Source organism: Armigeres subalbatus, chromosome 2 (genome assembly GCF_024139115.2).
Source record: "Armigeres subalbatus isolate Guangzhou_Male chromosome 2, GZ_Asu_2, whole genome shotgun sequence".
In the NCBI taxonomy this organism is placed as follows: domain Eukaryota; kingdom Metazoa; phylum Arthropoda; class Insecta; order Diptera; family Culicidae; genus Armigeres; species Armigeres subalbatus.
In genome coordinates this window covers 415598943-415612343 of record NC_085140.1, presented here as the reverse complement: position 1 = coordinate 415612343, position 13401 = coordinate 415598943, and the positions used below count along the sequence as shown (strand labels likewise).

Below are 13401 nucleotides of genomic sequence, written 5' to 3'. Positions count from 1 at the left end.
ACCATCGAGATAAGCACGCTTGTTTTAGGGTGAAAAGGTACAATATGCCCCCTAAAGGCAATTTTTTAAATACATTATTAGATAGTCCAAAATGCCTTAAATTCATTGCCTGTGAGTTGTCATATGAAAATATTACAGAGAACACGTTATAATTATTATTTATTCAGACTAAGGCCGAAGTGGCCTGTGCAGTACATAACAGTCTTCTCCATTCGGCTCGGTCCATGGCTACACGTCGCCAACCACGCAGTCTACGGAGGGTCCGCAAGTCATCTTCCACCTGATCGATCTACCTTGCCTGCTGCGCACCTCGCCTTCTTGTGCCCATCGGATCGTTGTCGAGAACCATTTTCACCGGGAGAACATGTTATAAAGATTTTTTGGAACGCCCCACTAAAGAGGAGAGAATATGGATGAGTGTGATAGATTCGCAATTGACAGGTTGATACCGCAAAATCTTTATTTCCTTTCGCACTTCCGAAAGTTAATCAGCTGCTTTAAAAATCGTATACGGCGAATGAAAATTCTCTTCACTTCCCACAGAATAATCCCCATTCGCCGATTCAATTAAATATATTTCAGTCCGTTCTCCGTGATAATTCTAATTAGGTTCTGGAGGGAGGAATTAATTTCCTAATACTGTTATGACAGGCCATCGCTTTTCCACTAAGTACCGTAATCTGGGAATAGATTGGTGACTTTTGAACGATTCAAAACAAAATTGTACATTGTCATGCAAATGCTTCGAAACAAATTTCCATAAAACCGATACCCCACTGATCTCCGTCGACGACAAACGGATGAATTAAATGTTTGGCAATGTTAATAAATATTTCAAAATGGATTCAAAATCTTCAAATTGGGAGCTCATCTTTGGGGAGATGAAGAAATACGTCACTATAGGAAATCTGTAAAAAGCATGGTCTTAGAGGAAGAATCAAGCATCAAAAGATCTAAGCTTTTACAATAATAATGACTATATTTCGGAACGAATTCTAACTGGATGTTAGTCAAATTCAAATTTAAACACGAAGGTTTATATCTGTAGCGTTGCATATAGTTTTATCAGTAGTAGAATGTTTGCTGAAAACTTTTGTGTCAGTTCACTATGAAGGAGAAAATAAGTTTCTGTAACCAAAACAGTTTGAGTAGGGTACAGAAAGACCATTGAGTCCGATGCCATTGAATGGTGGTAGTTGCAAAATTAATGAAAATGTTGCCACCGCTCTAAACAGCCTAAAGAATCAAGTTACTACTTTACCCACAGATTACGGTACCTAATTCCTTTTGTGTAACTTTGAATCAAATGTTTCATTTTTCCCGCGTCTGTCACATTTCGGACGAAGGGGCAAACCAGAAGCGAAATCCTTTTCAAAGCCTCGCGCCTTTTGGCCGATGACTGAATGTGCCTTACCCAATCCACCAGCACCAGAGAGCGGGGGGCCATTTGGAACGGACTGGCAAAATGAAAATTTAATTTCCTATTGAATTTCGCTTCCGAATCCGCTTTTGCAGTCAGCGAGGTCGGTACGGAAATGATTGCAAAAAGAATCTGTCTGTGAGCGTAGCAGCTTAGTCGTATCTGAGTCTTGAGCCTGCGAAGGATATAGGAAGAAGAGTTTTTTTTTATCGCATGAACGTACAACGTCTGTAGCCTCTTTTTTGTGGAAGATTGAGCGATAGAAAGCAGAGGTGCCTTACAGGTGCTGAAGCAATTCAAACGAACAGAAGCTCTTCCTTCCGTCTGACTAAAACTTTCTGTGTGTGGCATTGAAGGTTAACGCAAATTGCATGCTTGAGACTAATGGGTTGATGTGTGTCTGTTGAAGAAGGAAAGGGAATAAGACTTCAGATTGCAGGTGTCTGCTTTCGTATAAGGTAATTTTGGAAGCGGTAGGGTAACCGTTCCGCTTCTTCATCCCATAGCTCACTTATTCATCCTATAAACAACAAAGCTACGAAAAAAAGTATCATTTGTGTCAAATTTTTATGATTTTTTTTTTCTGTAGTGACGCAAATTGACAAAATAACTTCATTGGTTTTGATGATATATTTCCGTTTTGGTCACTGATGATTTATTTCTGTATTTTCGAAAAAGGATAAATTTGTTACAGTTACAGTGCATTTAACTCAAGCAGTTCAATTCAGTTTTAAACGTTGACGGTTCCGGACCGAGAATCTTTGTTGCGGACGAATTAATTGTGTCGAAATTTTCTCAAATCAGGGCATTCAGCTAAAGAATGCCAATCGAAGTTATCCCATAAAAATTGTTGAAGACGACACCACACTCTACTTTGTTTCAAATCAGAAAAAAAATCAATGCGAAAGTCTCTGCCTCAGTCAAACGAGACAACGCTGGTCGGACAGACCTCCAAATTACAGAAAGCTCGAACAAGGACGCATATGAAACAGTGGTTGTTAGTGCAGCTCAACAGTTCGCAAGACAGGTTCTGCTAGCAACAGCTAGCCAATGCCTGATCTGCAAGACTCGCACTTGGAGAGCTATTTTATCTCTGAATAAATATTCGACTTAAGTTAAGCGAGAAGTGAAGTGGATATTTATATTTCTGGGTTCGGCCAACCAGCGTAAAGGGCAAACCAGAAAATTATGGCAAAATTTTGCTCTAGCATCTCAGATTTTTCAAGGAAAATGTGGTGTCTGGCTATTTTGAATGTTAACTTATGCGTTGTTTTGGCAGATTTGACGTTTGCAATGTTCAAAGACGTGAATATGGTGCTTAATATAGAACATTTTTTTATTTTTTCGAAAGCGATCAGAGGTCCTCGTGGGGTTTCATTTCAACTGCTAACCTTGAACGAGAATGTTCTCAGCTGGGTAGCCTGTGGTGGCCGCTGGTTGTGCGTTTGTTCAAATAAAATGCGTGTTGAAATTCTTTATTCGGGAATTTTGTTATATTTGTTATTGTTGTTTTAAATGATGTTAATCCGGTACTGTTGTCTCGATTTAGTTTTAAAAAATTATTCAGAAGTTCATTCAGGGTTTTCTTCACAGATTATGTCCTAAATAAGGTCGGTGGATTGAATTGGTTTGGGAATTGCCCTTGAAACCCGTTCACGAAATCCGCTAAGAATTGACAAAAAAGTATATTTGAGGGATACCGAAAAGAATTCTTTCTTAAATAATATCCAGAATTTCTTTTGACATTCTTCCAAAAACTTCTTCGTGCGTTTCAGAATTTTCTTCTGGAATTCTGCCAGAAATTACTTCAGTAATTCTTCCAGAAATTCTTTCTTGAATTTTTGTATGCATTCATTGGCGATATCTTTCAGGCATTCCTCCATATTTTTTTTTGCTATGGATTCCTTGGAAAAGAATTCTTTTGGAAATTCTTCCAGGAATATCTTTGAATGCTGTTCCAGGATTTTCTCTGGAAGTTGCTAGATTAATTTGGAAATTCCTGCAATAACACCTCCAGGAATTCCTTCTGGAATACAAGAACGAAGTTTCCTTCAGGAATTGCTTCGCAAGTTTCGTACATAAATACCCCCGGAGCAATTGAGCAATTCTTCCGGAAGATTCTTGAGGAATTCCTCTGGAAGTTCTTTGAGGAATTTCTATGGAATTTCCTTGAGGAATTTTTCCGGAACTTCCTTTCTTGAAAAATTCCTCGCTCCTTGATCTATTCCGCCAGAAGTTTCTTGAGGAATTTCTCTGGAAGTGGAGGAGCTCTTCCGGAAGTTCTTCAAAGAAATCCCCCGCAATATCCTCCAGGAATTCCCCCGGAAGTTCCTTCACGAGTTTCACTGGAAGCCAACACAGAAATTCCTCCAGGAAGCAGGATGTTTTTCGAAGAAATTCCTAGAGGAATTAATGGAGGAGTTCTTGAAGGAATTTCTGGAGGAACTTGCGGGAGAATTACTTGAGGAACTCCCGAAAGAATTCATGGTGGATTCCTGGAAGAAACTTCGGCAGGAAATCATGTAGAAACCTTCGGAGGAATCCGTCAAGGTACTTCCGGGAGAATCCCTCAAGGAACTTCCGGAGAAATTCCTCAAGGGACTTTCGGAGGATTTCCTCAAGGAACATGTAAGGAGGAAACTGGCAAGGGAATTTCTAAAGGAAACTTCAAGTAAATTCTTGAAGGAACTTCCGGAGGAAACATTGTTAAGTTTTCCATGTAATCCAACATGGAAAGATTAGGAATTTCAAAATCTGGCAGAAAATTTTGACCGAGGTGTGAGGCTACCTTTATCAGGAGTGGTGGCGAGGAAAAAAAATTTCGCGAATCCTGGAGAATTTTTATTCATGCTTCTGAGTGTTTTTCCGAAAAAAAAACACTGTCACAGAAATAGTAGTTGGAATTTAAATATGATTTATTAGATGAATTCTTGTAGAATAGAAAAATCTCCTATACATGAACTCTATACGGAATTCTTGGTAAAAAAATATGCACAGGATTATAAAATATCATTAAATACAAATATCCACCCAAAAGTAAATTGCCCTATCCAAAAATCAGTTCACGCACTATACATTTTTATTTATCATGATCTGATTAGTCAATGCCAACGCATTGCCACTGCATTAGATGTCCTGAATCATATGTTTCAAATCAAAACAAACACGATGCTACGCATACAAACATATCCAATGACAGATGGAACTGAAAATGTTTTTTTATTCAGGGTTCGGGTTGGCACTGACCCAGGTTTAAAAACGAATTCGACATTACTCAACTATATACGCAAGCCTAGGCTGCTTGCCAAATCTTCTTCTCAACATCTAGTAACAGCTTTACTAATCTTATAATCACGCCAGCTGCTTCTGACCGAATCTTCGACCTCTAAAATCGTCTCTGGCCAAAGCCCTTGTTAGCTTTCACAAATCCGAGCCAAACTACGGCAAAACATTCAAATCGGATTTAAGGTTCCCCAAACACACGCGACGCAACAGGCGCGGAGCCTTTAAGCTTATTGTATTGACTAAAAAAGGTGAAATCACACTCAAAATATTAAGAAGACATTAGGGTTTTACCGCGCCCTGGGTCGCGTTATCATTCATGACAACCCCAGTGCTTGAACTCTTGGCATTCGATTATGATATACTTTTGCTACTTTTGACGTAGAACTACGTCTGTCTTTTCTACATTGGGGTACACTTTACGATTGCAAAAAATCGAAAAACATCACGAAAGTAAAATAGACTTTGATATCGTTAATATCTCAGCCGTTTCTCGATGGATTTTCAATTTGCTTGGACCATTCGATCAAGAAAGAGTCAACGCTTCCCGATGTACACTGAAGTCGTTTTTTACGCGGTTTATTTTTTTAACACGAATCGCTCTGTGAAGTGTGCCAACGATGTTTTGGGCACAGATTTGTTCCGTCTGAGGATGTTTTTGAGCTGGTGGACGGTTGATCGTCTACGGCGAAAACTAAACTGTTCTTCGAGAAAGATGATAATTTGTTCGGCAGCTTCGAGTAATTAGCGGTAAATCGCTTTTTCAAAAATGTAAGCTAACATTGATAGAAGGCTGATGACTCGAAGTCGGCTCAACGTTTGAGTCAACAGCCGATCCATTCTGCATATCAAGGTACAATCAAGCCTTCTGGAGGTTGTGGCGTATCGGAGGTGAAGAGATTGAAAAGCCCCGAGGATATTCCCCTGGCATGTCATGCGCATTACAACTCGTTCCGCTGATTGAGACCCGGAATGTCCTTGCCGACAGGTAGTTATTATTTTCAACAGGTAGCTGGGAAGATTGTATCGTAGAGGTTTGAACGCCAGGCCATCATGCCATACATTGTCTAACGCCTTCTCGACATCGAGTAAGGCCATGCGGACTAACTTGTTCCATCTGAGGACGTTGGCACCTCGGGTCAGTTGTGCACGGTGGATCGACCGCGTCGGAAACCAAACTGTTCCTCGAGCAAAATGTTGTAAAGTTCGACATACTCAAGCTGCCGATCAGGGATTAGATTTATGTGTGTAGTTATTTATATCACCAAAAATGTGTTAAGTTTTGCGATAATTTATTAGTTAGTAAAGTCTACACTGATCCGATATTCATTTGGAAATTTTAAAGTACACAGCCGATTATGAATATGTTTAGAAGTGAGACAGTTTTCACCAAAAACAACAAAACCATGCTCTTGCTTGGAGTACGGAACATATCTGACCTCGTATCAATAGGAGCTTCACTGCACGGCACTGTTGACAATCGATTGAGGTGGACGGGGCCAAGTTTACTGGCAAGCAACATAAAACTTCCATAAAAAATTTAAAATTTTCTAAAATTTTCTAAAATAAAAAATTGACAATAAATAAAAAACAAGGTGGAAGCAAAAAAATAAACATTGCGGTTTGCGGTCCCACGACATCAGTGGCAATGCTGCAAAATCAATCAAAATGATGGCGTCGAGTGGCCATCGGACAACAGCAGCAGTGAGGAGGAATTTCACGCAAGGTTTTTATGAAAAGAAAGGATATGATAGATTTTTTTTTAAATCTTTCGTTTAGTTGGGAGGCTCAATTGCGAAATGATAGTAGATCGATTTGAAATTTCCACTCAAGATTCTGATTTTGGTCTTGTTGGTGTTCCTTATTGGAAAGGTGTATTATTGAAAAAAAAAAAGTTTTTATCAAAACCACCATTTTATACAAGAGAGAGTTGTGCCGATTCGAATTTTCTTTTAAGGACATAGTTGGAAGAGTAACACGATGGCAGTCAAAATCAAGATTTTTTTATGTACAGGTTATCCGACTTGTCAATATTCGCAACTCAGCCATCTTGGATTTTTGTATGGAATTTATGCTCGTTTGTTTACGTTTTGCACTGGAAATGTATGTTTCCCCCCCGCGCTGGTTATTCCCATCTACTGACGAAGTCGGATAACCTGTACATAAAAAAATCTTGGTCAAAATGGTACCGGACCTTCCACGGGTCAACCCTACACCTCCCGCACTCCTCTCCCACCAACATTCGAATGCATCGAACAGCATCGAACAAAAGTATAATATTCAAATTACTAACCTGTACACAGCATATTTATTCACTTCCCGTGATAATGAATATGTTTCTCCAAAGAGTCCTATCTATTTCGGCTCGAATTATATCATAAATCAGCAATTTCGTGCCAATTTAATAGCCGTTCGTGATTTGGTGGGGTTATCACTGCACTTCACTTGTTCTGAAAGGGCATAGAAAAATCTAGTTTTTACTCACTTCTTCGCACATGAGCAGCCCGAAATGTTGATAGAATGCAAATTAAACATCACTTTTTGAAATCAGTCACTCGTTTGAACCGAAAACTTAATATAAACTGCTATTTTTTCCCGAAAAAACGATTAAAAACTGACCGCGGAGCGAATGTAAACACCGGCAGCGGCAGCAGCAAACTAATACATAGGGTGGTTCAAAAATTTCATAATTTGGGTGTCATCCGATGGTTTGGGTTGGTTTGAATTGAGGCTCACCGTGCATAGGTCGTTTCAGGTTTGTATGACAGTTGATATGGCGAGGTTGAATTTTACATTATTTTGATTGTGGCACTCCGTCATTGGGCGCTGGCGAGGGGGGAGACCATATGACTGGATGAAATATTCAAGAGCTTTAATTTTATAGACAATGGACATTGAATGGTCGTTTCAATGGTTGGGAGTCGATTTTTATCGAGGTTGCGAATCTTTAGCATGATAATTAGGCTTCTCAGAAGGCATCAGTGAAACGTGTAATTCAACAAAGTAGCCAGAACTTTATTGTGATATCTATCGCACCAGGGGCAGATACTTCATACAAAAAGTGTGATATTGGGGTGAGCGGGGTATAAAATGCTATTTTTTGCGTTACATAATCAATGGATCTTTCCTGCGGTGCGGTTTTCGTTCAGCGAAGTCTCCGGAATGTTGCTTTAAGCTATGTGGGTTCTCTTTTTGCCAGCGTTTGGAGGGGAGGCGCTGTAGCCAGTGTAATGAAAGGTTTAGTTTCTCATACTAGTTTTCATACTAACTTGAACCGGCTAGTGTTCAACCAGTTTTTGTTTAAATCGGTTTTTGGAGGACACTCGGAGCATAGGTCGGAATCGAGTGAGCGTGGTGGAGCTGGGTCGTTTTTGAACCACCCTACTAATATTCTTTGTTTTTTTATAAATACGACACCAATACTACTACAGTAACTATATGACAGTTTTTATTGTACCAATACTTTCAAAGCTTTGTTTTGGTACTCAACCCACCTTCACCTTAAGGGCAAAACATTACGCTTGGCGAAGGCAGAGAGTTAGTCGGTAGGAGAATCAGAACCCCTCATCGAAGGAAGACGTTGTAAGAAAATATTCACTAGGATGGCGTCTGTAGCGATTCAGCGGTAAATCATCGAGTGACTGTCGACGGCTTCAGAAACGATTTTCTCTCTCTCTCTCTCTCTCTCTCTCTCTCTCTCTCTCTCTCTCTCTCTCGAAATTCTGACTTAAGTTATGCTGCTGATTGGAATTAAATCGGATTTTTTTTTTTAATTTAATTGTTAATCAAAAACGCGTGAAAACCACGAAATATCAGTTTTCGGTAAAGTCGTGTTTAACGGGGTTTTTACCCGATTTTCGGGATTCACGTTTTACGCGGCTTTTGTTTTAACTTGGTGGATCAATAGGGTTTTTTGATTGTGTTTTTTTCTTTTTATATTCTCCCCAGTAAACATTTTTGTGTGTATATTATTCAATATACGGATCCATATACAGTATTACAGAATCGTAAATAATGCGTCAAAGTCTTATATACGTACTAAAGTGGAGGCGATATACATCATAAGAAAGACAAATAATTTGAAAAAAGTTGATTTCATATGATACTTTTTAGCATCTCTAGGATAAACATTATAAAGTTTAAAATGACTTCATGTATTACTATAGCAACGTGATATACGATTAACCATTATTCAACACAAAAAAATCAATTCATTTCATCTATTAAACATTTTAGAGTCATAATTGCCGTAAATCGATGAAGCGAAGTTATTTTTGTATAAATCGGATGTTACCTGTAATCGAACTATCATGCCCTAGCTGCTGCTGCCGCGCTATCTCTCTACACCATGCCGGAATGCAATATTGGTAGAGTTAAAACCAAACAAAGTTATCTGTCCAGTCAGATGACTAAAAATAATCATGCATCATTGCTATACGATACTTTACAAACTTACTCCTGCATGTATTAAGATATAAAAAAATGTTTTCGTAAAAGCCTTTATTATAATAACATTCTTGATCGTATTTTCAGTAATGATTTGTTGCTACTACATATACGCCCATATCGGAGTTTATTTAAGATTTGAGAAAACTTGATTTCACAATTCCTAAGTTTGATAAATAAGTGATGCCAAAACTGTAGACGCTCGCAAATACTCGCAAATAATCATAGATTAAGTGTTTGCTTGCGATGATAAATCCAACTATCAAACAAACACCACAATTAAAATTTCATATTAATTGATTTTTTTTTAATTATAAAAAACCTGTGAAAACGTATGCGGAAGTATATTGGGATAACAAATTAAAAACTTTTAATTCTGACTTTTAATTTGCACTGGCTGCACGGTCAGCTCTGATTGATCTGTCAATAAGAGAAACAGTTTGTCAACGTTCGAAGAATTTCGATTTGTGTGATAATTTTTGTTTAATTCACTCCATATTAAAGGTATGTATTTGAATTTGTAACTATTCTTTAATATGATAGCTATTTCTTATTATTCATAGATGTATACCGTCGTGCAATTCATCGAGAACCAGAAATTCAAAGTAATGGCTGTACCTGCAGCGTGGGTAAAGAGAAATGTTTTGCTTTAGCCAAAACGTTCCAATGAAAAAATCGAGAGCCTAAGGCTTGCTGGACATGAATTCAATGGACCCACGAAGAAGATTCCAGTCATAGTATGCAATAGCTTCAAAAACATCCAACTAGCTGAAGAAGCTGCCGAGGAACTCTCCAAACGTGAAGTCTCCGACATCGATAATAAGCGGAAGCGGCTAAAACCTGCCAAAAAACCGAAGGCACTGGCTCCAAAGGATTATAATAAGATGATACAAGGTAAGATGATGCTTCAGATCTTAGAACATTAAGTAATTTTAGTTTCCTATCAGCATGCAACCTACAAAATACTTCTTTCCAATCAATACCAATCCAATTGAAAGTGGACAACGCATCCGAAGATTCGAGAAATCTGTCTCATACAATGGAGAACTTCGTGGCTGCTGATTTGAGTATCCCAACGAATACCAACGCGATTGTTATTGTACTGAATGAACCATATTCTTCGAGTCAAACTGTCTGTCCCTGTGCGTTGATGGCATATGACGAAAACTGCGAGCCCACTATTACACAGCAAACAACTTCACAGAAGATACAAAATGTATCCTTGGTACAACATGCTAAGCCCTCGGTCAATTCTCATATGATCGGAGCAACGTTTATTCATCCACAAGCATCTGCTTTATTTCCCGTGCAACACAACACCAATTCTTGCACCTTAACGTCTCAAGTCAACCAAATTCATGTTCCTGCGGATCAGTTGCCAACATCCAGTAAAATCATCAGAGGTAAAATAATGTACAAAGTTTAATTAAAGTTCATTGCTGATTTCAATCTTCTTTTGAGTCACAGCGACACCAAGGGTATATGATTCATATTAGAGTTTTCATGTTCTTCCTAGCATTATTACTTCCTACCTGCACACCCCGAGTTTGCCCGCTATCTATATTTTGGTCCACTTCCTTTATTTTTTTGTGGAAGCAACGCCTAGCATTATCCCCAAAAGTAAAACATAATAAAACAATTTATACAATTTTAGGTACATCACCTGAACAAACAGTGCTGGGTGACGGAAAGGGTTATTTACAGGACGAAAATATGTTTTATCAGTATGCAGACGAGAACAACACATCAGCCTTACAAATAACAGGTATGATATTCACCCAATTGTTTTCAATAGTATGTTATTAATCCTTTAAAAATTGAAGGGTCGATGAGCTACGAGCAAATGAAAGCAGATCTTAAAGTGTTCATCGAAACGACTGTCAAAAAATCTGTCGAGAAAGCTTTTGAAACTAACTTCGCGCGTTATGCTGCCCTGTCTGATATTGAAGCAAGGGAGAACTCCGCCAAGTCCGAAGATGACATCGTAGAAAATCACACGCTCATAAATAACGAGGATGAGCTCAGCAAATGGAACATCAAGCTGAATAGCAGACACCTACGTCAACGATTTGTATGCAGTATTATGATAAATATCTAAACAATGGTAATCCTATTTTTCTCTTTTCAGTTGGAATATTTCTCAAAAATCATAATTCCAAACGCATACATCCAGAAAGGGGACAATGCATGTTATACTGTAGTTGATTGTCTTTTCACACGTGATTTTTGGACAAAGATGACATGGTCAGGAATCAGCCGGGGCAATAAGGCTAAGAGAGGCTTCCGTGAATACGGAAATGTCATTCAATTGTTGGGCGATATACACGCTAAAAATGAACTACTCAAAATTGAGTCGAATCCGACTCATTTTCATTAAAAACGGTTCAACTCAAAATTTGAGTAAAAGATACGACTTCAATAAAATGATGATTGCACTTAAGGAGTCTGTTTGTCGTAAAATGCACTTAGATAGATAGATAAACTTGATTCGCATCTGTCGTATTAAAAATTGATGGAAGGCCAAGCTTAACTTTCGCGAAATCATCATTTTTGAAGTAGCATTTTTTACTCAAATTTTGAGTTGTCCCGTTTTTAATGAAAATGAGTCGGATTCGACTCAATTTTGAGTAGTTCATTTTTAGCGTGTAGTGCGAATTGGTGGTCCGTCGTACACAGCACAGAAATTAGAGTTATTTTGCCGAAATAAACTCTTTTGTTACTGTAAACCACGATCTACGTGCCAGAAACTTCGGAAATCGGCATGCAGACCGAAACGCTCTCGCAAAGCAGCTGCAATATCTGCAGGTGATGGACACAATACAGACCACGAAGATCCACCTTCATCTGATGATGATGAACGAATGGTTGGAGATGAAAGCAACTTTGAGTCTGATGACGAAGAATGTGATGGAAATACTTCGATGGATTCAGATTAACTTCAGATTCGAGTCTGCTCTTTTCTAATTAAATATTATAAGCATTATACCTAAGGACGTTGGTGCGTTCGAATGTTATTAATATGAGTTCAAACATTTACTATATAACCTTCACTACATGTCACTGCTAAGTGTGGTAGTAGAGATTGATATGATTAGTTTCTTATTCAAAAAGATACAACTATTCCTGTTAAACATCTAAAACCATGTTTGTTTACATTGAAATAAAAAACACAAGGATAAATAGAATGTTAATTTATCAATTACGACGACGACATGTGTAGCCCGATAAAAACTACGATCATGACGATAACCATACCAAAAAATCATCGTTAAGTATAGGTTTACCCACATTGTTACCCACATATTGCCCTGAGAATATTGCCAATCATCAATGATTACCACATACGACTATTACGATGAGAAGCATACACACCACAATGTTGACTCTTTCTTCTAGGACCACAGCTATCTTATAGTTTATATCCTTGATGATGGCAATTATCGTTCATCAATGATGATTGTGTCTATGAGGGCGACGATGAACGTGATAAGAACTGAAAATGTTCTCCACGATCACAATTGAATGACGATGCTAACAACATAATATGTGACGTACTCCACCTGCACGTGAAAATAAACAAATTCATAGCAACGATGCTCAAATACTAATGATATTGATAGCAATTTGCATTGTGAAGAGGGCGATCATAACAGTAAAACAATATGATCATGAGCCTCAACAACAACGACGGATACATACGGATATATCCACGACGGTAGCAGCAATTCTGACACCACAGATGACCACCAGGATGAAGACGATGATTCATGTCGAGGTACAGGTCCACAACAATTACTATAATTTGAACCATGACGAGGGCGTCCTCATCGACAAAGACAATATGGATCTATGATGACAAGACTATATGTAACGACGTTGAGAACCATGACAACGATGTTAATATCCACGACGACGACGACCACATATCTACGAGAATAACCATGATACTATGAAAATACTCACCACGATGACAATTTGTATTGCTATTACTATTTCAAAGTTTGTTAGACTGCTATGTTTTCGCACATATTTATTTAAAATATTTGAAGGTAGAATCAATCATAATCATCTTAGTAAGCATGTCGTTGTTTCCATGTTAATCCTCGTCGTTACTCAATCGACTATCATCATGGTCAAGATTGTTTTCTTCATTCTAATAATTTATGTTATATAGTCATGGCAACCATATGCTAGTTTCCGTTTGTTGTTATACTTATATCTTCGTTTTCAAATACGTTTATACCTACTTAGTA

General features: G+C 38.2%; 2 protein-coding genes across 17 annotated transcripts in view; one reads left to right on the top strand and one right to left on the bottom strand.

The window, feature by feature from the left end:
• LOC134213393 (potassium voltage-gated channel protein Shaw-like) overlaps window positions 1-13401 on the bottom strand; it is a 271798-nt gene that overhangs the window by 170697 nt on the left and 87700 nt on the right. The window lies entirely within an intron of this gene.
• LOC134210294 (uncharacterized) lies at window positions 10188-12084 on the top strand. Its single transcript, XM_062686342.1, has 5 exons — window positions 10188-10551; window positions 10803-10913; window positions 10972-11219; window positions 11277-11474; window positions 11791-12084. Exons 1-5 carry the CDS (start codon window positions 10188-10190, stop codon window positions 12082-12084), a joined length of 1215 nt encoding a protein of 404 aa, XP_062542326.1.

Coding starts and splice junctions, on each gene's coding strand:
- LOC134210294 (XM_062686342.1), top strand. CDS start 10,188: ATGGAGAACTTCGTGGCTGCTGATTTGAGTATCCCAACGAATACCAAC. Junction 10,552..10,802: donor ATCCAGTAAAATCATCAGAG/GTAAAATAATGT, acceptor ATACAATTTTAG/GTACATCACCTGAACAAACA. Junction 11,475..11,790: donor AATTGTTGGGCGATATACAC/GCTAAAAATGAA, acceptor GTTCATTTTTAG/CGTGTAGTGCGAATTGGTGG.